This window comes from Sceloporus undulatus, chromosome 1 (genome assembly GCF_019175285.1).
Source record: "Sceloporus undulatus isolate JIND9_A2432 ecotype Alabama chromosome 1, SceUnd_v1.1, whole genome shotgun sequence".
Taxonomy (NCBI): domain Eukaryota; kingdom Metazoa; phylum Chordata; class Lepidosauria; order Squamata; family Phrynosomatidae; genus Sceloporus; species Sceloporus undulatus.
This window is the reverse complement of record NC_056522.1, coordinates 105206522-105233494: the sequence shown is the minus strand read 5'-3', so window position 1 is coordinate 105233494 and position 26973 is coordinate 105206522. Positions and strand designations below refer to the sequence as shown.

Sequence of the window (26973 nt, the reverse complement as noted above, 5' to 3'; positions counted from 1 at the left end):
TACGGTTTGAATTATTTTAATATACAGTATTAAAAGAACAGCTATAAAAATGTACTGCAAATGAAATACAGTTCCATGAGCATATGAGCAGAATGACAGACAAAATTATTTTATGAGCAACAGTTAAAAGAATTTATAAATAGCAAAATATTTGCATAAAGTATTTACATTTTAAAGATTTCTCTATAAACATATATATATATATATATATATAAGTGCACCTAGAAGAGACAAGTTTAACTGTGCTCAACAACACATTTTTAAATATTGGACATTAGGCTAACTGATATTACACTAAAAGTATTTCACTGTCCATGTATGTACATTCTATAGAAAAAAACACTTACAAAGTTTCATTTTACATTATTTCCACTCTCAAAATACATCTTTACATGTTATAGTTTAACAGCCTGCAGAACAGTGAATGGAGAGCAGGCATTCCATGCTTTATCCTAGAACAACAAAAGCTATTACATGGTTTTTAATTGTTTGTATATAGAGAGTGTGCATTATATTAAGATACATATGTATATATATACACACACAAACATACACATACATAACAATTGAAGAACATACCCAGGACAACCATGTTAATATCAGTGTATTCTAAAAAAAATACCTTGGGTCTTCAGCTGTGGTATTTGCAACATTTGAGGCTTTTCTTTTTTTTAAAAAAGTTATTTTGTTAAAGTACTAGGTCTATTGTAACAAATTTGTTGCCTGATCTGGCACGGTAACATGTGTCAAGTTACAGGACACACATTTCCCTCTCTCACTTATTCAGGGCAAATTCATGTGACTCTCTTAATGTAGCACAGTGTGGGCTGCTGACAACAAACCTGGTTGGCAAGTTATTGCTAACCCACAGTGAGAGAATTTCCCCCCATAACGGTTATAATGGCACAGAGTTTCAGCAGTCAAGAGGATCCTAACACGGGACAGAAAAATGTTGATACAGACTGGAGGTTCTCTATGGTACTCCATGTGGTCAGTCACTTTTTATCACTGCAGTGATAATGTGGGCAGTCATTTTAATGTTGTCTTACCACACTACCAGAAATCTCCAAAAAGTTGATGGAACAGTGGCATGATAAATCCTGTGCTAAAGCAATGACATGACAACTTGGCCACAGGCTCAGGCTATAACATGTGTGCAATAGCTTTCTCCTGTCCTCCCATGCTTGGGAGTCATGTCTCCTCTTACAAAGAGGTTAATAAAATGCCTGAATTGTATTCTTCATGCCTATAAAGAGTATCTCAAAAACTAAGAAATAATTGAGAAAGACATTTCTACCCCAATGCACAGTAATCCCTGCAATCACTCTTAATGTGAATTGGTCATGTGTGAAACTGAGTATACCATGTTCTCAAGGAGCCAAATTTTTGCATGTTGTCAAAATGACATTGGAACTAAAGTCTAGTGAGCTCCTTCACACAACCATTGGGTGGGGATTGCAAATCATGCATACTGTACATTGAGGTTAGGCATCTGAATCAACCCTAACTCAGCTCAGAGTGATACCCACTTAACAATATCGATTGTATGTTAGCCTCATACCAAAGTCAAGGGCAGACTTAATTTGCCAACAGGCAAATTTTACACTTATTTTGTATTTTAATATTAATATTCTGTTTTAATACTTTTAAAGAATATTTCAAATCCAGCACTGATTGACAACAAACTTTAAAGGAGGAAATAACAGAGGAGGATGAACGGCATGTAATCCCATGAATAAACAAAATCATTAAATCCTAATTCAGAGATTTAACTAATATGTAACTAAGCTTTTGTGTGCATATGTTTATTTTTGTATATTGTGGTAATCCAGAATATATACTTTGTATACTGTGGCAATCCAAAATATTTTTTGTAGATTGTAACAATCCAGAATAATATTTTTGCCAGTCAGATTTTTAAAAGATGTACTTCAAATTAGCTAGCTAACTGAGGAATATGACTGAGAAATCATACCTTCTTCATAAATAAGGAAGCAAATGGATGTGATGCTTTGTTTTTGCTATCTGTCAGAGGAACAAGCGTTATAAGTTCTTCTGCATCATTCTAGTACCTTTTACCATAGACACGATCCAAAATTAAAGAAATGCCTTTGGGGGTAAAAACATGCTTTGGTGCTTACAGTTCATGGATATTAATTTTACATGCAACTTCTTAGAAAACCGGGAAATTTATACATTTATATTTGCTCATAATGAAGCCCTGAGTTAACCAGAAGAATAGGGTTGTTGTTTTTTTTCAGGCAACAATACAGTTTCCCTTTATCTTTTAACAGTCCTTTAAAACCTTCTGTGGCATTTATTACATAGAATAGATTATATAACCCATCCTGTGGAAAGGATAAATCCCATGATGATTTAGGGGCTGCGATATTTAGGCTAAACTCTCAGCAGACTTAGATACAGTCTCTTCAGTGTCAACAGAATTTCCTAGGTCTCCATTTTCATGACTGTCAATATTTGCTTTCTTATCAAACACTGCAAAGGAGAGAGAAAATGCTTAACACATTGTAGAATCTTAAGATTTATAAAGTATATTTCTGCTCACAAAGAAAAAAACCATGAAGGGACTATGACATAGGTATACCCATATCTGCTCTTGCAGAGGCTTTTCCTCTCTAGCAAGACCTTTCAACTGACAAAGTAACATCCCATGCAAACTACAGAATCAACAAATAGTGCTAATGCCTATGCTTAAGCATTCCCATGGGTAGGGGTGAAGAGTGAGGAAGGAGAAAGATTTAGCACATTTGGTATAAATTTAAATAACCTTCATCTATCTTGAACACATTTAACCACACCAGAAAAGCAATGGCCCACCAAAAAAAATGAGATAAGAAGAACCTGCTTCCAACACAGAATAAAACAAATCTCTTTATCATCTGTCAAGCTACATCAATCCATTTTCAAGACAGGATTTTTGAGACAAAATAGTGAGACACAACATAAAACAAAAGCCTGAATCTATCATCCTGTCTCTAATTACCTGGGCCACTGCAATAGCCAAGGGACACATATGTTTGCATTGTTTGTGAGCTGTCTTGGGTTACTAGGAGATACTAGGAGAAAGACAGCATATAAATGTAATAAATAAATCAATAAGCAGGTAAGCAACCTTGGCTTTTGTAACTCTGGGGCGGCACAACTATTTTACATTTTATGATAACACATTTATTTAAAAAGCTGTGCAGAATGGGAGTAGCTAAGTTTATTTTACAAAGACTGTAAAAATTGTTACCTGAATTTTACCTTCATTATCTTTCTAAGGCCTTACCTTGTAATGATTTGACATCTCCACTTCCATCTTTTCGACTGGAAACAGAATTTCCACCTTCCTCCAATTCATCAAGATATAAACGATAGCGGTGCCCACTCTCATCCTCGTATTCTACATTTTCATCATCTGAGTCTACTTCGGGAGCAACATACACAACTTCAAATTCAATTTCCCCTCTCTAAAGAATTAAAGTTAAAAGAATGAAAGTTATGCTGCTTATAAGTATGGACAATCCAACAAGAAAATCAATATAAAGTAATGATATAGTGCAATCTATTTACACCAGTCTAAAACCAGGCAAGTGGGTAAATGAATGCTAAATTCTCATTTGCCACAAAGATCAGGGGAAGTCACTCAAAAGTAGCCTAACAGGAGCTCTCTTCATGTCTGTCATTCTGCAACTCATTCCACTTCTCATCCACAGCCTCCCCTTTTTTGTTGTTTAATAATAATTAAGGCTCAAGAACAATAAACACAGAACACTATACAAAATGTGTAATCAAATAGTAACAAATATTCCTAACAGGAAAGAAAAGATGAAACAAATAATAAGGTATATAATACAAGCCTGTATATCATATTCATTCACACAATCTCTAATGGAATCAAAACATTTGGAAGGAATATGTTTTGAACATTTTAACCAAGGTCTGGAATGCACGAACTTTAGTTTGTTCTTGCTTTGAAAGTTTTCTGGATGTGACTGGTGTAAGTGAATTTTATACAACAGGCAATAAAAATAATTACAGTAGATTCCAAGTGAAGCTTACAATAACTGAGAACATCTAATGATGTGCTGAAGTAGATACATTCTTCAGACACAGCTGCAACAATGAATAGGGAAAAAGTCACTAGGTGCTTACACAATAGTCTAAAATTAATAAATACAACAATCACCTGCTGAGAAAGAATAGTGACAGCTTCTTTATGCTTGGCATCTCTCAGATTAACTCCATTTACAGCTAGAATAGCATCTCCAACATGCAGACCTCCACATCGATCAGCAGGCTGACCAGGATGAATTTCAGAGATAAGGATGGGAACGCCATGCTCCTTTCCACCCTATTGTAACAACATTTAACAAGACAGAAACTTCAGAAATTAAAGAGCACCATACAGCCTAACAAAACATATGTTTTTCAAAACATTTTTTTAAAATGGTAGTTTAAAAATACTACTATCCAACAAACATGGTGATAAGGAATTTCCAGTTCAATGAGTTCTATGCACAGCACAGTCTGTAGAGTGTTTATGGCATTTTCATAGTTACAATGAAAAGCTAATACTCTTTCAGTGACTACTGTAAAAAAAACAAAGATAATATGGGACAGTACAATATACAAGAATTTCTGAAGAAGATATAAACATTCAGTTAATAGAAAGAAAAAAAATAAAAGTAAAATATTACGGTAATTGAAATGCCAAGTCCTTCATGCTCTTCTTTAACCAATAGAACTTTTCTGATTGGGCCAACACCTTGACTCTTCTTTAATGAATCTGGATTCTAGTTTTTAAAAAATTAAACATGATTATTAAAAGAAATTACACAAGTTCATCAAGAAAATCACAGGATAGGAAGCAAGATTAACTATTATCTCAGACCTTTCTTACAAATCTTGAAACTACCCCTAGCTGCCATTATTCCATACAAAAGTGTGTAAGATATAGTGCACCCTTAGTATCTGCTGGGGTTTGGTTTCATGACTCACCCACCCTGTGGATACCAAAATCTGTATATGATCAAGTCCCACTGTATACAATGGGGTGTAAAATGGCGTCCCTTAACTAAAATGGCAAAATCAAGGTTTTCTTTTTGGAATTTTCTTTTTTTGTGTAAGTATTTTTGAAGCATGGTTGGCTGAAGCTATGGATACAGAATCTGTGGATAAAGAGGGCTGACTATATTGTCATCAGTAAAAAGGACGTACTGTAGATATTAGCTTTTTATCAGTATCTATAGCTATATCCAAATAGCCTTTGCACTAGCTAAGTTGGCATTTCATTGGCTACCAGGGTTTCATGCCAAGTAGACCTAAACAGGTTCTGAGAAGTCTGAAATAAGTCACCTTTCAGATGCAGTTAGAGAACCTTCCACAGGTCCCTTGCCCATCTCTCCTGCCCACAGCAGCCTTGTACTGACACAGCAATGTGCACTGCAAGTTTCAGCACTACAATTTTATTTGAACTGAAAGTTTTGTATGCCATGTTGCCAGGTAGAGGGACTGCCAAGATTTTGAGATAACAAATCAAATATAAAATGGGGTAGACATCTTTTATTCAAAACTTAAAGGGCTCTGTGAAGATGACAATAAGTGGGATTATCAGGCTAAAGACAGGGTGTAAAAATCACTTGCAGGATAAACTGGGGATGCTAGTACTCAAGTATGTGAAATGAGAACATAGCTGATACTGAACGTGGCTCATGTTGAAGAGAGAACAAAACTTACCCTGAACTTTCAGAGATGCTGATGTTGAATATCAAAAGCCACACACCTTTCAATACTAGATAAATTTAACTAAATCATTATTATGGATTTCTCCCAAGATGGGGCCCTCTAAGTACACTCCAAGACAAAATGTCTACATTAGTCCCAAAGATTCAAATGGGTACAATTTGTACAACCTCAACATTTCAGAAGGTCAGCCCTTGGATGTTGTGCTGTGCACCAGAACAAAGAAAGAGATGATGCTTTATGCTAATTATGGCAATTTCTTAAACCTAATTTCACCTATAATGAAAAGAATTCCTTTTCTGAAAAACTGCTCTGAGACAAAACAAGAACAACACTCAGTGGAACAGCCAATACAGGTATATCTCAGTTAACCAAGTAAATGTGTTCTGGAGTATTACTTATTTAATAGAAAATTTGGTACCAAAGCCAGATACAACATGGAATAAATAGGGATACATTCCTATACTACACACACACACACACACACACACACACACACACAATAGTACTTCATTTTACTTCAATAGCAATTCATTTTTCAGGAATTTTCAAAATCAAAACTAATAATATGTGTGAAATGAAACAACCAGGTCAAGTAATCCTTGCATAGGTAACAAAAACATTTAACTCTTCCAGGACTACCTGAAGCCTTCTTCCATACATACATACATATTTCATAAGCCACCCCTTTTGTTATGATTTTCACTTTGGTAGACATTCTTCTAGATCTATGCTCTTTTTAACATGCTGGAAGGAACAGATAAGGCAGGCTTATCTGTGTTCTCCCTTTTCTCTGTTTTGCTATTCAAACATGTTCAATCAGGGATTCTGGAGGCAACTGCTGTTTAACTTGCCTGTTGGATGCAGATACACAAGGCTAAAATTGGATAGAGTAGAATCCCACACTTTCTCAACTCAAACTTTGTTCATTGCATTGTTTACCGAGGACATGCTGCTGCACACCAGTCTGTATCTGTCCCACCTCCAGCCCATTCTCCCAATGTCAATGCTGCTTTAAAAAATTGCACCCAGAAAGAAGTTGAAAAGTAAAAAAACAAAGAAGGGAGAGAAGCTGCAGAGGCTTAAAAAGATTTCTTAAAAAGAAGCTTCTTCATCAGAGGCTATGTTAACTGAGATATGCCTGTATGACTCTGTACAGTAGAAATAATATGCTATTAAATGCCAAGCAAACTTACATGCCCTGGAGGTGCTTGCATGGGTCGCTTTAAGTCATTGCGACCACGACATGCCCTGATCACAGTTTTGTGCCGGTGTAGATGGATTTCAGCTTCTAGCTGGTTCCAGAGTTTATCATGAGCAGGTCCTTTCATATCTCTTCCTAATAACTGAATTTGCTGAACTCTATGTAGTAAGAAAAGAATATGTTACATACAGGTTGATCTGTTCAATTCATCGTTTAGCATGCCAGTCCTATATTCTTAAATCCTCTAAAGAGGTGGTCATGTGGCATGAAGCAAAAGCAGGAAGAATAAAATGGAGTGTCTTAGGTTGGGAGAAAGAGGCAGTCAGAGGCCACCCCTTTCTTCCCCGGATGGAGGCCACAGCAGACAAACATTGAGGCCTCTGCAAGGTCTAAAAGGAACCCGCTCCCAATGGGTAGTTTTTGTGCCCCGCGCGCCGCCATTAACACACTAACATACAACGATTATGCCCATGCAACACTGTTTGGTCACTATGCCATGCCGCACGGATGTCATTGTTGTGCACCCCATATGGACAGGCATGTGCAATTATGGAGCTCGCACGTCGATAGTAGGGCTGGGCACATGCAGACGCCCAGCCCTACAGAACTGTACTTTTGGCCCCAGGTTGGCGCAAAGCACCAGCCTTACTCCACTCCTCCCCACACAGATTCTGCACAAGCTCCATTCTTATCCTCTCCCATTACTGCCACTTTTCAGAGCAGCTTAAAACTGTACAGATAAGGATTCCTGTATTATAGCTTCCCAATGTCCCAGACATTGCTCAAATATATCAGGAAGCAAGGCATGACGTGACTCCTATGCAACAATTATGACTCAAATTCCACTGCAGATGTTGGATTTCTTTTTAAAACTAATACACAGACTAATAATTTATTTCTTATGTGCCTCTCCCCAAGGCTCAAAGCAGGGTCCAACATAGATAAAAGCACATAAAACCATTCAAACACATTGAGGTCCAAAACACACTGCAGAAATAATCCAATTTGAGACCACTTTAGCTGCCCTGTCTCAGTGCTGGGGAATCTTGGGAATTGTAGTTTACTGTGGCAGCAGAGCTGGCAGAAAAGGATAAATGTCTCACAAAACTAGTTCCCAGAATTCCCTAGCATTGAGCCTGGGCAGTTAAAGCAGTCTCAAACTGGACAAAATTTCTGCAGTGGGTTTTGGACCTACGTGTTTACATACATACACACAGGACAAATTAAAATCACACCTTCCTGCCAATTCTTTATCCAAATATTTGGCCGCGAGTCTTGCTCCATATACTTCAGCCTGGAGCACAGCTATATGTCGACGAAGTGCCTCATTTTCTTTTCTAAGCAGCTTCACCTCGGCTTCAAGCTGAGCTTCTTTCACTTTTTCTTTTTTGTTGGCTTCAAGTTCTCTCTCCTGAAAAATGAAAGATCCTAACTGTTTAGTCATAAGTTAAACATTCCTACTATGTAGACTTGAAGATTGCAAGCACATCAATAAAGCTTTAACTTCACAGAAGTAAAACCAATGACATACAATCGTAGCCTTACACTATCTGTACCTCATTTGACTACTCAGTAGAGATTCCTATCTAAGAAAGATTGATTTACAAAATAGCACACTGCAAGTGAAAAGAAACATATGCAAGCTCAGGAAGTATATACTTATCAGGCTAAATGCCCACATATCTCTCTGCATTATAAGATAATTTGACTGCAAGTCTCAAAAGCTATTTATCCCCCCCCCAAAAAAAATCTATTACCTGTACATAATGATTAAATGTGAAAGTATCTCAGTGACCAAGCAGTCAATTGAAAATATGGCATGACATGAAAAGTAATGTAAATTAAAGCACCAAGCAACAGACTGATTTAAAAACATGAATGAAAAACAGGAATTTTTCAAAAAGGTATAACAAACATTTTAAATCAACCAATCAAATTAAGTATCACGTCTGTTCTTTTTACAGATGTTCTATAAACATAAAAAAGCAATATCCCATATTGTTGGCTCATGATTACACTTCAAGATTCTAAGCTCTATTGTCTATTTTGGAAGTTCTAAATTTAGAATGACTGGAGAGTACAATGTTTTTGACAACCATTTTAAGCCTCAAAAGGGCACAAGGCAGTGCTGAGTTACAGGCATGGAACTGTATACAGGTGCATCTATAGCAGAGATGGAGAAAGTTCATCCCATGGGCCCCAATGCTGTTTTGAATGCCACCAGAGCCCACGTGTTTTTATTTGTTACATTCAAGTCCCTGCACTCCCTCTAGTTTTGCCATGGGGGACAGAGGCTGTTTCAAATCCAAAACAGGCCTATTTTGTCAACCAGGAAGTTAACTTGGGCCCCATTCCCACTGATGCATTTGTCCTGGATGGAACTGGGCAGATTTGGTTCTCCTTCTCCCAAATCTCTCCGGAAACGAGTGCCCACTATTTTTTGGGGTAATTTACCCCTCTGAAGTTCACATTTGCGGTACCGGTTTAAAATTGAGCCTCCTTTCTTGTCAATCAAATTCACTTCTGCTTTTGTCAGAGGTGACGTCTCCTGCTACCATTGACCAACAGAATGGGGGCTTTTCCCCCTCCTTTTTTAAAAAAAACTGGCGGCAGCATTCACATATTTTGTCAACTAGTTCGCATATTCTGTGCTCGCATAATCTGCCAACTTGTGTGTGTACGTGCATGTGTTGTGTGCCTTCAGGTCATGAACTTCCCTCCCCACTTTAACTCTTTGTCTGGCTCTTTGCTATGGAATTCTAGGAGTTGGATTATGTTTGCTTGCTTTTGTGTGATGCTTCAAATGGAGGAGCTTTGGGGGGGGGGTTCCCTCCTGGAGAGAAGGAGGAGAGAGTCTTGAGCATCCCTGCCATCCCCGCCTCCTGCGAGCTGACGGCACAGGAGTCCCACCGGACATGACACCAGAGGCCCCCCCGCACAAGCAGCCAGACCCGCACCACTGGGCCACGAGCCTCCTATCCCTCTCGCTCTCTGCCCTGGTCCCCTCCTTCCCTTCCTTCTCTCTTTTCCCTCTGTTTTGCCCTCCTCCTTCCCTCTCTTTCTCACTGCTTATCCCTCCTTCCTTCTCTTTCCCTCTTTCCATGTTCTCCTTCCTCCTCTCTCTTTCCCTTCTTTCCTCTTCTCTCCCTTGTCCCACCTTTCCTTCCTTTCCCCCTCTCTCTCCTTCTCTCCCCTTCACTTCATCTGCACATGTGTGTGTGTCAAGCCGCCCCATAAAGGTGCAACTTGGGGGCTGGAAAGGAGGCAGGATCTGCCGATCTGTTTGTCTGTCTGCATATCCATCCCTCCCCTCCTTCCCTCCCTCCTTCTTTTCCCCCTCACACACTCCTTCCTTCCCTCACTGCAGATGCAGAGAAAAAAGTAACCTATACTCAGTCCCTCCTTCTCTCCTATTCGCATCCTCTGCTTTCTCTCCCACAAACATAGCACAAAGCATTCACATTGTATCCATATATATACACACTCACATTCTATCCATATATGTATCCATCGTTCGCATAATCTGTCAAAAATAGAATGGAGAAAAAAAGGGGGGAGAAGCCGCTTGCAAAGTGACTGGTGAGAGAGGAGGCATGTTCTGCCCTCTGCCCTCCCTCTGCCCTAAATCCCTCCCCTGAACTTGACACTATCATGATCGGGGACAAGTTCATATTGACGGAACGTTTTTTTCTCCAAAACATACAGCTTTTACTCCACTTTCAAAAGACCTGCATCAAGGGGCATTTGCCCCTGAATGGGTGAGGAATCCTCAATTTTGCTTGTGAAAGGATCGGGGCCAATATGAACTTCCTATGGTTAATCCAGGTTCTGATCCAGGGTAAAAGATAGTCTGAATGGCCCCTTGAAGTTCTTAGTAGAAGAAAAGGCTTCTCGTGGACCCAAAAGAACCAGGGTGGGGGTGGGGACAGCTATTCTTTTGCGTCCATGAGAAGCCTTTTCTTCTACTAAGAACTTCAAGGGTCCAAAGGGGCACAGAAGAAAGTATTTCCCATTTTAGTGGGAAAAGTTTTTAAAAACCAGGGACTATAGTATTGGTGGACACAGTGGTTAAAGAGCCCTGGTGGCGCAGTGGTTAAATGCCTGTACTGCAGCCACTCACTCAAAACCATAAGGTTGCGAGTTCAAGACTAGCAAAAGGGCTCAAGCTTGACTCAGGCTTGAGCCCTTCCGAGGTTGCTAAAATGAGTACCCAGATTGTTGGGGGCAAATTAGCTTACAGTTGTAAATCGCTTAGACACTGCTTAGGCCGTATGAAGCGGTATATAAATGAAGCTTGTTTGTTTTGTAGTGCTGGCTTACATTCCATAGTCCCACAAGAGGCCAATATGCTCCTCCAGGCCTCTTGGTTGCTGCTCAGCCAACTGTGCTCAGTTGCTGCTTCCAGGGTGACCAGGTGCAAGTTAGAAGCTTCTCCCTAAAGGGGAGGAACTCTCAATCCTTCAGTGGGGCAGAGAAAGATGCAGCTAGTGCATACGTTGGGGGTTTATAGAGGCAACATGCTCTGGACTGGAGACTGGTGTGGGCTGGGAAAGGGAGAGATTTTAACTACAGGAGATGCTCCAAGACAAAGGACTCTTTCTAATAATCGAGCACAGATACTCGTTTCCCAGAAACATCATCATCATAATCATCATCATCTATAGCATTTATACTCCACTCTTTAGAAATGTTCTCAAAGCAGAAGACATATCTTCCCCACATTCTCCCACAAAAAAATGGTTCCTTCTGCTACCTCTTCTCTCAGCCTGTCTGATGAAAGAAATCAGCAGCAGCAGTGCAACGCCAATCTACTAACCAAGTCCCTGGAAAGCTCACAAAGCTTAAGGAGAGTCCCAAATTTGAAACCCCCTTTTTGCCACCACTTCTCCCCTGCCACCATGTGCTCTAACACTTTGTTCAAGTCTGTCCCAAAATGGTGCTGCTTTGAGCCACAGAAGTGATGCCCTGTGCCCAAGCATCACAAGAGTTTCCCATCTGCCACTACTAGTGAAAGATGCCAGTAAGGGAGTGAGCTCACATGGGCAGGCAAAGAGCAGGAGACAGCACCACACAAAATGATCAGTGAGACTGTGTGGTGGTTTTTTCAAGATACTGAAAAGGTGTTTCATACAATCCTCATCTCCACCATGACCCTAAAGGCTGCTGGTTCCCCTTGTCTCTTTTGCAAACTAATACTTTGACTAAAGGACCCTGCCACCCCCTTTTTTGCCTAACCGTCCCCTACTGGCCCACTTTCCCCTCATCGTCCCCCTGGAACTTCCACTGCCCCCAGGGGAGACATACCACCCACTTTGGGAATCACTGTTTTAATACATTCAAAGCCAAAGTATACAACAGTGCAAGTGGCTTAAAGCATGCAGCCAATAAAGGCCATCAAGGAAGAAATGCCTCCTAAAATATCATACCATCAAATGACAATTATCAGTTCAGTCAAGTTCTACACATCATATTATATACAGATAGGAATGCTTACAACATTCTAGGTATTGGACACAATCTAGATTTTTTGTTTGTTTGTTTTTTAGAATTCATTGCACTTTTGGCTGCTGACCAATTGACTGGTATGTCATATCACAACTACTTTGTTTAAAGATTATGTGCCCCAGCAAGTTAGCAATTTGTGTCTTTGAATTGTGATTACAGTTAAGTTTTTAGCAACCTTTCAAGTTCAGACTAAATTCCAATTGCCACTTCAAAAAAAACAACAAGTTAACAATAGCAATCAATACCAGCAACGCAGACATGCATGTTGCGTGGAAAAAAGCATCAAATCTAAAAGCAGCACTGAGCAGACAAAATACATGGCTAAGAAACTGTAAAAGCCAAAGAATCTAGCTAAAATCCACTAGCACTAAACACCCAGGTCAAAATGTGTAAGTCAACATAAACTATTGCACTGCTTTGAATTTAAACACAGATAAAGGCAGTCAGTGAACTTACCATGTCCTCCACAGAAGGGACAGACTTAAGATGAGAGAAAAAAGGTTTCATGATTAGAAACAGAGGTAAAGGAATTTAAGTTGATAAAAGAAGGCCATACATTAGGTACTAAAGTAGTACAAATAATTCTAAAATTTGCCACACACAAGATCTAGGATGGCACATGACATCTTGGAATGTAACTTACTACTTACTTCATTAGGTATACAAAAGGGTACTATCAATAGATAAGTAGCAGAAAGCTGTTATCTAAATATCAAATAAGAAATGCAAAAATTATTCTCCACAAAAGACTTTCAGCAAAGGCAGTACAAGCCAACACATGTTTAATCAGAAATCATGCTATTATTTAGGATCACAACCTAGATGCAAGTAGAAAATTATCCATAAAATCTAGTTATCAGGAAATCCTTCAAGATACAAGTGAAGATAGGGTGAAGATTTTGCTGCAGCTTCCCAGCAATTAAAAAAAATAAGGGGAGGATAGCAGATAAACAGATGTGTGTGGGGGTGAGGGGGGGGGAGCCAGGAATTCCTGTGCCACTCCGATTTGATCAGAGAGGCAAGGGAGCCCTGGTGGCGCAGTGGTTAAATGCCTGTACTGCAGCCGTTCACTCAAAACCACAAGGTTGCGAGTTCAAGACCAGCAAAAGGGCCCAAGCTCGACTCAGGCTTGCATCCTTCCGAGGTCATTAAAATGAGTACCCAGACTGTTGGGGGCAAATTAGCTTACTTGCTAATTAGCTTACTTGCTGTTCTCCGCTATGATCTTTGGAATAGCGGTATATAAATAAAACAAATTATTACAAATTAATTATTCTGCTGCTCACTTCCTCAACACTCAATGTTTGTCTCCAAGCCAACAAAGACGGGGTATCCTAAAACATAGTTACCTTTTGATGATCCAATCTAACTCCTCTAAAATTAGACATTATTCCTAATTAAATCAGACAAGACCATATATGTGTATTTGCTTGCTTGCTTATTTATTTATTTTATTTTATATTTTGCCTTTCTCCCAACAGGAGACCCAATATATAGAGAAATACAGAAACACATACTGTATCTTTAATCATCTTGTATTTCTTGGGCATCAGAATGGATAGATAAGTGGAGGGAAGCAGAGCACAGATGCAAATAAAATAAGTTTCAGTAAAAATTCTACTATAAAAATACATATTCCCTTTTAAAAACACCAAAACACTCACCAGTTTTGCCTTTATTGCACCTGAGTCAACATTCTGTCCAGTTTTGGCATGGAGCTGAAGCTGAATAGCATGAAGCTGTAGTAGCTGGTCATGCACCTCTTTTTCTAATACTGCTTTTTCAGCCCGTGTTTCAGTCAGTTCAGATTTCAGATCCACTAGCTGGGCCTGGAAAATACAATGTTGTTTATTAGTTTATATGGTTAAAATCTCTATCAAGCAAGTTAGCTTGAGAAGCACTGTTCTAACTGATGTAGTGGACCAGCATCCCTTGCCCCATGTGAACGGACTAGTACTACATTTGTGCCATACTATTACATTGTTTGCATAGTTTATTGGAAACCTATTGCAGACCAGCAGTTGATGATGGTTCATGCTCCAGGACTGGTCTGCAGGCTACCATTTTTAAAAGCATTGAGGTAGAGGAGGAAATTTGGACCATTATTACATTTTCTCTTGCTCAAATCTGCCCAAATGACCAGTATCCATCATGTATCTTCACAGCAAAGCATAAATATCAGTTGGCCCAAATAAAAATGATCATAAAGTACCTAAGCACTAATAGGGATGCCTCCAGAAGGTAGAGTCACAAAATCTATAAAGAGGCCTTTATAATTTGTGTACATTTTCCAATCCTAAACAGATTACATCTGTTAAGGGTACACAAAACACATGACCTGATTACTATTAAGACAAATTACTGGTTGTGAACAATTTTACACATTTATTAGCACAGCTTCTGTATTTTGCCTTACTAATTCCACCCGGGGGAGGGGGGGAGTGTACATAGACTCTCCATTATAGACAAAGTAAACCATGCATGCTGCACCTTGATTTGTTTGAAATAAACAACTGCTCCTGGTTCTTTACTTGGTAACACCTGTTAGAATCCACATGAAGTGAGCAATAAACTGAGGAAGTAAAATGACTCCACCCTTTTACCACTATGACTGGGATGTCATATTGAAGAGGGAGCAAGCTTGTTTTCTGCTGCTCCAGAGAACAGGACCCGGAACAATGGATGCAAGCTGCAGGAAAAGAGATTCCACCTGAACATTAGGAGGAACTTCCTGACAGTAAGGGCTGTTCGACAATGGAATGCACTCCCTCGGAGGGTGATAGAGTCTCCTTCCTTGGAGGTCTTTAAACAGAGGCTGGATGGCCATCTGTCAGGGATGCTTTGATTTGGATTTCCTGCATGGCAGGGGGTTGGACTGGATGGCCCTAGTGGTCTCTTCCAACTCTATGATTCTATGATTCTATGACTGTGTGACATAAGAAATTAAAATGGGAAACTTATGGCCTTCTGGATAGTTGTTGAACTGCAATTCCCAGCACACCTAACTGCTGGCTAGACTGGCTAGGGCTGGTGGGATCTGTGATCCAACAAAATCATATCAGGCCTCTGATATAAATGGTCAAAGGACAATTACTACATGCGAGCGAATTTGGTAAAGGTAAAGGTTTCTCCTTTGGTGTGATTGCCTAGTTGTGTTCAACTGTTGGAGGGGTAGTGCCCATCTGTTACTAAACCAAGGAGCCAGCATTGTCAAAGACAACTCCATAGTCATGTGGCCAGCATGTCTAAATGCCAGGGTGCATGGAATACTGTTATCTATTTATCTACTTGCATTTTTACATGCTTTCCAACTGTTAGGTTGGCAGAAACTGGGACTAATGATGGGAGCTCACTCCTTTACATGGCACCTGGGCCCTGGACTGCTGACCTGGAGACCTTGCAGTTGTCAGAGTCAATGTCTTAATCACTGAGTAAGTGCATCACAATTTAGACAGTATGAAAGAAACAAGCCTACTGAAACACCATGTTTGGGACAACTTATGGGAAACATTAGCAGAAGTACATAAAGTGAAAAAGAAAAGAAGAAAAGAATGGTTATGTTAACATTCCAAAACAGTTTGGCCAATCATATTCTAACAGTTAGCAGAGTAGAATCAGAACAGGTTGTGGACAGTTAATTTTGTCATAGCCTCTCTCATCAGATAACCTGCCACAGCAATGAAAGATTTCTCACAAACAATTAACTTTCCTCTCCATATGTAAACTGCTTGATCTCAGGGTCCTTGATATTACGTAAGTCTCAATATTCAACTGAATATAAGAGGCATAAGAAATATATGATCTGTATCATAGGCTCTCATCTTTTTAACACGGCTGACAAGTCAACTCAGTTTATAAAACAGTCTCCTAAACTTTTATGGATTACAGTTTTCGTAACTTTCCAGTTTAATCAAATTTTCTAAGACAGTAAGTTATAGAAACTCAAAGATGTTTCCCTTTTGCTTATTTTACTGGTATAACAAACCATAAAAAGGAAAAAGAGAAAGGAGGAATCCAGCAGCACCTTTAAGACTAATTGATCTGTTTTAGCATAAGAAATGGGTATCAATCCCATTTCATTCTGATAGAGTAATATTAAAGCCACGATTTTTTAATAGTTACACAAGGAAGTTCATGCTAAATTAGATTCGAATCTTAAAGGTCCTGCAAGATTCCCCTCTCCTTTTTTTCCCTTTTTATGCTGTAACCCAACTATTAGTTTGAAAACTGGAACGTCAAATTACACTTTACTATGTTTTTAGAAAGACTGAAAATACATAGTGAACTTTATTGTAACTTCTTACTAGCATTTCAGCTACAGTACTTCTAAAGGGGATAGGTAGAAAGACTAACCTCCAGATAGACTGGGAAATGGTAAAGTGGGCCACAAAATGTGTACAGTTTACTATCGCAAGGACACATAAGGCCTGCCACAGACTAAACAATGGCAATATGCTAAGATTTATTGTCACTATTCCTTTTATACTTCACCTATAACAATTTAGCAGACACTCCTTGAAGTACAAACAAGAATGACAGAGCAGGAATTGCTGTTATAATTTCCATCTTCCAGAACCACACAGTCTAACTATGTGATTAGCTAGCAGGAAGTCAAAATGCTAACTTATCTCTTTCAATGATTTAGCAGGATTTATTTCCTTTGAGCCAAAGATGAAAAAGGACTGCCATCTGTTGACAATTTAGAAAACGTCTATATGCTTCATTGCAGAAATTGAGAGGGAAGGTAATTATTTATTTTGAAACTCCATTTCCTGTCAAAAAGGAATTATTATGTCTTTCAATTTAAATGTCTCCAGAAACACATGGACTGTCAGAATTGTTGCATAGCCTTTTAAACAGCAATGAGCCTCTGAAAACAAGGAAATAAGCTTAATTGTTATTTGATTTCTGGGGGGGGGGGTTGGTGTTCACTGCACTCAAGACTATACATCAGCACTGATCTAATACTGGAAGATTTCGCTAAAGCCAACTTTAAAGTACATTTTCAAGGCAACTTTAAACTTTTCAGAAAGCCTTAGTCTAGAACATACATCTTTTAATTCCCATTATTTCCCACATGTCAATATCGTCCAACCAGTTGGTGCCTTGCCAGTATTTACTACACTTCTGGGTGAACAGTTGACTTTAAAACCAACAGAGAGAAAAATTATGCCCAATGCTATAATTCCAAATAGATTAAGCAGTAAAAGATAGCACTGAATTTCTACAGCCATGCTTAAATTAACTACTGAAAATGGTTGATACACCATATACTCCTGAACTCCTCACTCTGACTGACAGGCAACTCATGAACAAAACCTTATTGTCATATACAAATTATCACTGTACCCATCTTGCCTTTCCAATGCTGCAGACGAAGCAGAAATTCCCAAGCCACAACACTGGAGTTAAAAGAAGAACTTTATTTTGACACAGGTCTTCCAAAAAAATAAAAATAAATGAAAAATAGCTTCTTATTGCATTGTTCCCTTTGCCACCATAACTTTTCAAGGCTCATAAAGGTGAAGTGCCATTACAGAAAGGATGTACTGGATCAAAATCTGACTTGCCACCAAAGACAAAAATCCACAGAAGGATCTCTGAGGACAACATTGTTCTCTCTATGCAATTATGAGGAGCAAATGTTCTTCAACAATTGTTCTGAGCATCCCCATGACAATAAATTCTGCACAATAAAAATGCTTTAGAAACAAATAGCAATATACTTAGAAAACCACACCACACTGTAAGGACAAATCTCAAAATAATTTTAATACCATGCCAACATGAAAAGGCCTTGACATCAGTAAAGCACATGAAACACTAGGAATGCAGAAACTTTGCAGAAAACTGAGAGATTATTTTTGATAAAGTATCAATTTCTCACATAAATGTTAATTTATTTTGAAATTTCAGAAGGTCAGCAACAGAATAACTGCAAAGCAGCTCATCTATCCTCAGTAATTGTGTCATCTAAAAGAAATCTCACCATTTTCTTATGGGCGTGATTTTTTCAAAATCTCTCTGGCATAAAATTTAATTTGATGCATATTAGAGCAATTAATCTAATTCCACAGATGCAGGATCTAACCATTACTATCCAAGAAAGAGATGTTAGGGTTCTGATTAATAATTCACTGAGAATGTAATTTCAATATGGAAAAACAGGGGGAAAGGCAGCATTTCTCTCCAAGATTTATTAAGAAACTCAGAAACTGAGAATAAAATTATCTGCATCAGAAAAGCTTCTGTATGAGAAAAGACTAACGTGCACAAAGATGGTACCATGGCTAATAACATCCCATAATACTACAAATCATGGCTGTTTAGTCTGCATCTGCACTTCAGAAATAATCCAGACTGATACCACTTTAACTGTCATGGCTCAATGCTAAGGAATTCTGGGAATTGTTTGTTGTGGCACCAGAGCTCTCTGACATAGAAGGCTAAATGCCTCACAAAACTAGTTCTCATAATTCCATAGCACTGAACCACAGCAGTTAAAGTGGTTTCAACCTGGATTATTTGCAGTAAGGATGTTCTGCAGCAGTACATTCAGGATAATGAAAAGAACTTGCCTCTTAATATAACACATGGTTTGTCTTATAGAATTTAGAAGATTCAGTTGCAGCCACTAGGTTAAAAGATGATTTCAAGGGAAACCAAAATTATGAAGAATAGAATTAATGGCCAAGAAGAACAATAGTTAAACAATCACACACATGTTAACTCTGCTTTTCAAATGTTGGGTATAAAGAGAATTACAAGGCATGTTCTAGAATTCACTCTCCATTATTGTGGGAGAGTGCCCACCTCTGTTGGGCAAAGCTATTCCCGCAGATAAAGTGAGATACTGTCAAAACTGACCTGCACTACAAAACAGAGTCTGCACTACAGGAAAAGTCCATCAAGATTATGCAATGTCATCTCCCACAAGGTTCCCTACCACTGCTTATATTCTTGCTGAAGAATCTAAAAAAAGCCCTGGAGCTCCTTAGATGTTTTGGGAACAGAGTTTTAAACTTGCGTGTATGTTAAAAGATAGTAATCCAAGGCTGGTCCAGACAACTGTGTGAAACAAATGTACACTGAATATATCTGTAGCAGGACAGTAGTAAACCATCTTTCCTACAGGCTACATTCTACTATTTGTGTATCACTTTTTCCCAGCACCCAAAATGCAGTGCTTCTCAATAGGGAGAATAGTTTTTTCCAGTTTCACCACCCTTTGAATAGCAGCTGAGTATGTTCAGTACAATCTATCAACAATCTAAGCTATGCGGACAATACCATACTGCTAGCAGAAAACAACATAAACTTGGAACAACTACTAAAGATGGTTAAGAAAGAAAGTGCAAAAGCAGGATTACTGCTGAACATAAAGAAAACAAAAATAATGACCATGGAGGAACTACATAAATTCAACCTTGACAATGAGGAAATGTAGTAAAAGGTTTCCCATATCATTTGGGCCAAACATTGATCAGAACAGAGACTGCAGCCAAGAAATCAGAAGACTAGGAATGGGGAGGGCAGCTATGAAAGAACTAGAAAAGATCCTAAGCAAGAAGTAAAAGAATACAACTAAACACTAAAGATAGAATCATACAATCCACTGTATTTCCCATTACCATGAACAGATGTGAGAGCTGAACAGTGAAGGAAGCAGACAAGAAAATAAACTCATTTGAGATGTGGTGCTGGAGAAGAGTGCTAAGGATACCACAGACAGCCAAAAAGCAATGTAACAACAACAACAACAACAATAAATGGCTCCTTGAACAGATCAAACCTGAAATCTTCTTGGAAACCAAGATGATCAAATTGAGGCTGTCATACTTTGGCCACATCATGAAAAGGAATGATTCATTAGAAAAGACAATAATGCTAGGGAAGGTAGAGGGCAGAAGAAAGAAAGGGAGGACACATGTTAGATGGACAGACTCAATCAGGGAGGTCACAGACATGAATTTACAGGACAGCAGCAAGGCAGTGGAGGACAGGGTTTTTGGGGGGAGATTTCTCATCTACAGGATCTTCGTGAGTTGGGATCGATTCAAGGGCAGCTAACAACAACAACAAGTACAGTATATCAGTCACCAATCCCATCTGCCCTTCCTATCCTTTGACAGGAATATTCACAACACCAATAAAATCCTGGAGTGTTCATGTTGTCCTAACAAAATATGCACACCAACAAACCTACCATTTTACTCCATCAGCACATTTCACACATGTTTTGGCTTAAATTCAATTCTCAAGATCAATTCTCAGAACGCTGTTGTTGTTGTTTAAAATTAAAAAGTCAGTCTCTTCTCTGCATTACTTGAGCACACTCCCCCCTCCACATTTCATTTTGAAAGTGCTGAACAGAATCCAATTCTGTAATAAGAGTAACCCATTTTGTGTGAAAGAGATGCCTCTCCTCTTTTGCCAGGCATACTCTACAAAACATAGAGCGCTAGCAAATGTTCCCAATGACAAACAGCATCCCCAGATCTTTGCTAGTTTGACTGGCAGTACTCAAAATGGCATATTCTTATATCAAAGGACAATGCCAGGTTAGATGCACATGTAGTTTAATGGCATAAGGCAACTTTCTATCTGCAGTTATTTATTTTAATTATATGCCACCTTCCTCCAAAATTAGAACCTAGGTGGTTCACAAAAGATACTTAAAAACAATAAAACAGTACAATTTTAGAATACAATTAAAGCACCACATTAACATAACAAGTCAAAAATGGAGAATCTTTAAAAATATAAAACCATTAAAAACATTCCAAAGCCAACACCACAACAAGAAGCCTCCTTGGGTGCAATTACGTATTAAAAAGCCTGTTTAAAAAGAAAAGTTTTTTGCCTGCCTTCAAAAGGAGAGCAGGGAGGGACCAGCCTAGCCTCCCTCAAAAAGGAGTTCCAGAGGGTGGGAGCAGCTGCTGAGAAGGCTCTCTCTGACGTCCTCACCAAGTCAACCTGTGATGGTGGCAGGCCCAAGAGAAAACCTTCCCCTGCAGATCTTAGGGTTCTGGCATGTTATTATGAAGAGATTTGGGCCTGATACAGACGGCACAGAAGCGCCATCCTCGGACCAAAAATAGGGCTGTGGAGCGCACAGCAACTGCACGCTCCCCAGCCCAGTTTGTATGGACAGCCGTCCATACACACAGCATGCTGTCGTCAGGCGTGTGCCGCGTCCAAATGGACTGGCACGCGCCTGACCTCACTGTGATGCTGCACTCGGCCCCTTTCTCCTTTTCATGGCTGGCGTGGCCGTGTAGAGCTCCGTTCTGTGACGTTGAAAGCACATACACAACTATGGATCACATCTCTGTATATAGCTCCTTAAACATTAGTTTGCGTGTAAATTAGGATTAGAAACTGGAAGGAGTTGCTGTCCTATCACCTAGCCTCAACCTCTTATTCTTAATTAACAATCTTCTCAGATGCCCTAAGACAAATGCACTTTTATCTTTCCTGTAGAGATTTGGAAACGTTCTTCTGGTGAAAGACGAAGACTGACTATCTGAAGAAATAAAACCGTCTACCAACTTTCCATTTTGGCACAATCCTTTTTCTGAAAGAAACGGTGCGCACCACAGTAGTATCCTAGAACTGTGTGGCATTAGAACTTCAAAGTGCCATTCACTTACACAACCTCTGCAACAGCCACTAAATAACTGGAATCAACCTGATACCATTTTTCCAGTATGTTGATACCCATGCCTACAACTATTTATTATCGCTGCATTTTAACTGTTTTATGCTTGTTATTTTTAACTGCCCTCTTGTCCATAATCTTACTCATACTGTGGACTTAGTAACATGATCTTGTGATATCAGTATAACAGATACATTTCTGTTTGAATACACTTTCCCGCCTAACAGAATACAGAATATATTGAATTTACTGTAATAGTATTGGGTATTTTCTAGATTACCAGGATAATTAATGTGTAGCACTGATAGTTTTAGAACGCATATAGCCAGAAAAGAAGTGTCACATTAAAACAATAGTTTTTCAACATTCTTTTGGATGCATCTTTTTTTAAAAAGGCAGGCAGTTTTACTCTGTGCATGAACAGAAAACCTAACCCAGAATTCACACTTAAACTGTGTTGCTAATATCACCATTCCAAAATGACGTCAGCATTAGGGTGCCTCAAGATTATGCATGAAGCATATGTATCCCAATTGATACTACAAATGTTATTGATTTAAAAGTATTACTATCATGTTAAGTTATGAACTAGAACACACCGAGGTATCTCTGTCTATATGTGTGAGAGATTGAAAAAAATCCATTATTTTCACTAGATGCTGAAACCCAGAATGCTCTATAGCACTCTACATTATATAACCTTATGTATACTTAGCTCTGTAGCCAACGTGTTAAGAAATCCAGTTAGTGAATTGAAAGATGCATATTAGGGCATGAACAAGCGTGTCCCAATGTGCATCAGCACTCCCTAGCCAGCGTCCCATTGTGCATCAGCCTCTTTGATGGCTCCTCTATGTAATAATGTCATGGCAGCCCTTGCTGAATAATGGATATTGTAAAACTGCTCTATTCTATTTTCTGCAGACATAAATCCACCCATGAAGACCTAAGCCCCTGAATTCTCACCTACATTAGGTACTAAATATAAAAACTCAAATAGCACAAAATTGTAAATATTTACACATTACAATGTATGAATACATTAGATTGTAGATTAGAAAATCACAAGGTTGCGAGTTCAAGACCAGCAAAAGGGCCCAAGTTCGACTCAGGCTTGCATCCTTCCAAGGTCGCTAAAATGAGTACCCAGACTGTTGGGGGGCAAATTAGCTTACTTGCTAATTAGCTTACTTGCTGTTCACCGCTATGGTCTTTGGAATAGCGGTATATAAATAAAACAAATTATATTGCATGCATGACAATTATACATTTTATTACAATCAGAATACTTATTTGATTTTCCCTAGTCTATCTTTATACTTATTTTTCCCTTCAGAATATGTGTTGATTTCTGTATTGTCTGCACACAGTCCCCCAATCTGGTTCCCTCTGGATGCTTTGGTTATTGGAATATATCACCAGTTTGCAATGACCTGTGGTGATGTTCTCCAAGGATAACACAAGTAGTACATACTCGACTATAAATCGACCTCATGTATAAGTCGAGGACAGGTTTGGGGGCCAAAATTATGGATTTTGCCATGACCTGTGGATGTCAAGGGTAAAACTTGTAAGCTCCTTCAATGTGTGTATGTGTGCATATGGCAAGAGAGACTAACGGAGGCTGTTTGTTTCAATGTTGGTTTCAGCTGGCCAGTGTGGGCAGAAGAGGGTCTCTGTTTGTTTATTTAAAAGCAATTAATCACTCAGAACTCTTTCTGTTTGTCGCAAGAGAAAAAGAAACTATCTTCAACCGTGTGGGGAAATGTGAAAGAGCTGCTACCAAATTGCATACATTGCCTCTTATGCAGCATGGGATATTTGTTCTTTATGTTCACTACCCTCAATAGTACTCTGTAAGTGGCAACATGACAGAGCTGACGTTGCTTCCATCAATGCTGGCAATTTATTTTAAAAGCTTTATAAGGGAGCATACAAAGCCATATCACATCACTTGCCAGGGCAAATTACTTATCCATCTAGCACAATACTATCTGCTCTGATTAGCAGAGGTACTCCAGGACCTCAGGCAGAGACAAACTACGTTTTTTTCCCCATCAACTGATACCTAATGCTTTCAACTGAAGATGCAAGGAAATGAACTGAGGCTATTCGGTCCACAAAGGAACAATCCCTCCCATGAATAAGGCAGAGGAGTCTAGGTTAAATGCAGATGACGGTGACTCAACATCACAAAGACTCTAAATCCAGGAGGGGGAACCTGGCCTGTAACTTTTTATTATATATCAAAGCATGAAAAGAGAGTAGGATACCTGTTTCTTTGTACCTAGGATTTACTTCCTGGAGTCCCCAATTCACAGTAAGATCCAAGAAACAAGACTTCAGATTTGAAGCCAAGTTCCTCCATCCCAACATGATGGATTGTTCAACCATCACGGGCTACTTAGATGTGGTTAGCATGCAGGGGGTGCATCTACACTTAGAAACAATGCAACTGAACATCACTTTTAAGTGCTGTAGCTCTTTCCTATGTAATCTTGGGATTTGTAGTTTTACACGGTCTTTGGCCTTCTCTACCAAAGAGTGATGGTGCATAGGAAAACTACAAATCCCAGGATTTTGTAGGATGGAGTCATAGCCACTAAACTGCATTATTTCTACTGTGTAAATGCACCCTCTGTTCCTTTCGCTGTGGCCAGATTATACCCACTTGTTTCCCAATCAGCTGCTCATGAAAAATATTTGTTGTTGTTGTTCTGTCAATTCTGACCTATGACAACCGTATGGCGAATCTATCATGGAGTTTTCTTGGTGAGATTTGTCCAGATTGGGGGGGATTGCCTTTCTCTGAGGCTGAGAGAGTGTGATGTGCTCAAGGTCACCCAGAGGATTTCATGGGTCAGTGGGAACTCAAAACTTGGTCTCCAGAGTCATAGTTTAACACACAAACCACTATGCCTGCCATGTACTGTATTCCTATTCCAGAGGTTGAAAGAAGAGGGAGTGTTCACAACCTGCTTCTGGTGGCTTTTCATCTCCAAAGAGAAGATGTGTTTCTTCCTGTGACTCAAAGGGAAGAGGGAAAACAGAGGCTGAGGATGTTACTTTTAGGGACTGTGTGGCATAGTGGTTTGAGTGCTGGACGACAACTCTGGAGACCAGGGTTCTGTTCCCGTCTTGGCCATGAAACCCACTGGTTGACTTTGGACACATCACACTCTCTCAGCCTCACAGAAAGGCAAACATCCTCTAAAGAAATCTTGTCAAGAAAACCCTATGATAGGTTCACCTTAGAGTCCCTATAAAATGACTTGAAGGCACACAACAGCAACAACAACAGCAAGGGTCATGTTGTTTGACCCTTAGGTCAGTTTTAACTTGTATGGTTTTAATTCTCTATTAGATTTAATACCTTTTTAAGGGGGGGGGGTACTAGGGATTTGATATGTTTTGCATTTTTAACTTGTTAGCCACCTGGATTGTTCTCAGAGGGGCGGGATACAAATACATTTTCTTCTTATTATTATTATTATTAACAACTACTACTACAACAACAACAGCTCCCAGAATGCCCCCTAGTCACCATCACCAACTTCTGGGGGTTGTAGCCCCCTCCTCGAAAAGGTAACTTTCCCAGGGGCAATCTCTTCCTTCGCCTCTCTCTCTCCTTCTGCCTCAAGGCAGCTTCTCTGGCAGGGTGACCAGATGTCCCAGCTACCAAGGAAGCAAAGACACTGCAAAATGTAGGATCTTCCAGAAAAAATGGAGGACATGACCACACAAAAGCTTAAAAAAGCATTCACATAAATTCATGCTTCTTGGAGGGCATTATGGCATTACTCCTGCAAAGAAGCCCCAAATGTGTTTCCTGGAAAAGGAGGATGCCTGGTCTCTATGAATGCTGGGCCTCTAAGAAAAATGGGGGACACAACCCAGTAAGAAATAGGAACATTAATACCAATGTAAATCCATGCTTCTCAGTGATGCTCAAAATGGAGGACATTTTGGCATTTCTTCTGGACAGAAGGTTTAAATGGAAGATGGGGACTGGAAAATGCCACCCTGGATATAATATATATATATATATATATATACTATCATATTAAATATAAGCCCATGCTTGTGGCAAAGGAGGACCATGCCTGGCCTCCCTGAATGCAGGCCCTTGGGAGAGGAAATGGAGGACAGACTGCGTCTAAAAGCTGGAAACACTAATATATGAATGTGTGTGTGTGTCTATATATATATATATATATATGTATGTATTAGTGTCTCCAGCTTTTAGAGGTGGTCGTGTCCTCCATTTTCTCTTCCAAGGTCCTCCATCCAGGGAGGCCAGGCGTGGTCCTCCTTTGCCAGAAGCTTGATAGGAGGACCATGGGTGTAGGACCTTGGAAGAGAAAATGGAGCTCGCGACCCCCTCTAAAAGCTGGAGACACGAGTGTCTCAACCTAAGGCCCTGCTGGTGGCAAAGGAGGCCCAGGCCTGGCCCCTGACGGCAGGCCCTTGCGGGAGAAGGGAAGGCCGGGGAGACTAACAGGGAGCCCAGAGGCTGCTTGACCTCGAGCTTGTGGTTGATCTGGGAGACGGTCTGGGCCTTGTGGCAGAGCTGGGCGAAGCAGGAGCTGAGGCTGGTCATCTTCTGCCTGCCCTCGTAGGTGATGTCCGCCTGGTCCGGGTCGATCTCGCCCAGCAGCAGGTCCACGTCCACGAAGGCCTTGTCGAACTCCTTCTCCAGCACCTCCAGCCACCGGAACATCGACAGGCCCCCGCCGCCCCCGCCGCCGCCCCCGGGGGAGGAGGCCGAGGAGGAGGAGGAGGCCGAGGCCGCTGCCCCGCCGCCGCAGGCCCCGGAGCCTGGCCCCCCGCAGGAGCCCCCCCCCCCCCCCCACAT

At 39.9% G+C, this 26973-nt stretch overlaps 1 protein-coding gene and 1 long non-coding RNA gene across 2 annotated transcripts; one reads left to right on the top strand and one right to left on the bottom strand.

Annotated features, from left to right (window-relative positions):
- Window positions 1-26973, bottom strand: GOPC (golgi associated PDZ and coiled-coil motif containing). The gene is made up of 9 exons (XM_042457046.1): window positions 26641-26973; window positions 14122-14286; window positions 12914-12937; window positions 8188-8363; window positions 6945-7110; window positions 4704-4799; window positions 4193-4357; window positions 3293-3473; window positions 1-2496 (listed from the first exon to the last, which is right to left on the bottom strand). The coding sequence occupies exons 1-9, from the start codon at window positions 26971-26973 to the stop codon at window positions 2393-2395; spliced, it is 1410 nt and encodes a 469-aa protein (XP_042312980.1). The 3' UTR covers window positions 1-2392.
- LOC121932927 lies at window positions 16078-22257 on the top strand. Its single transcript, XR_006104435.1, has 3 exons — window positions 16078-16210; window positions 17106-17201; window positions 21941-22257. It is a non-coding gene; the product is annotated as an uncharacterized LOC121932927 (long non-coding RNA).

Excerpts from the sequence above, each read along its gene's own strand:
- GOPC (XM_042457046.1), bottom strand. The coding sequence starts at position 26,973 with ATGTGGGGGGGGGGGGGGGGCTCCTGCGGGGGGCCAGGCTCCGGGGCC. Across the intron at positions 4,358-4,703 it reads GACTTGGCATTTCAATTACC|GGTGGAAAGGAGCATGGCGT; the intron begins GTAATATTTTAC and ends TTGTTACAATAG. Across the intron at positions 3,474-4,192 it reads TCACTATTCTTTCTCAGCAG|AGAGGGGAAATTGAATTTGA; the intron begins GTGATTGTTGTA and ends TTAATTCTTTAG.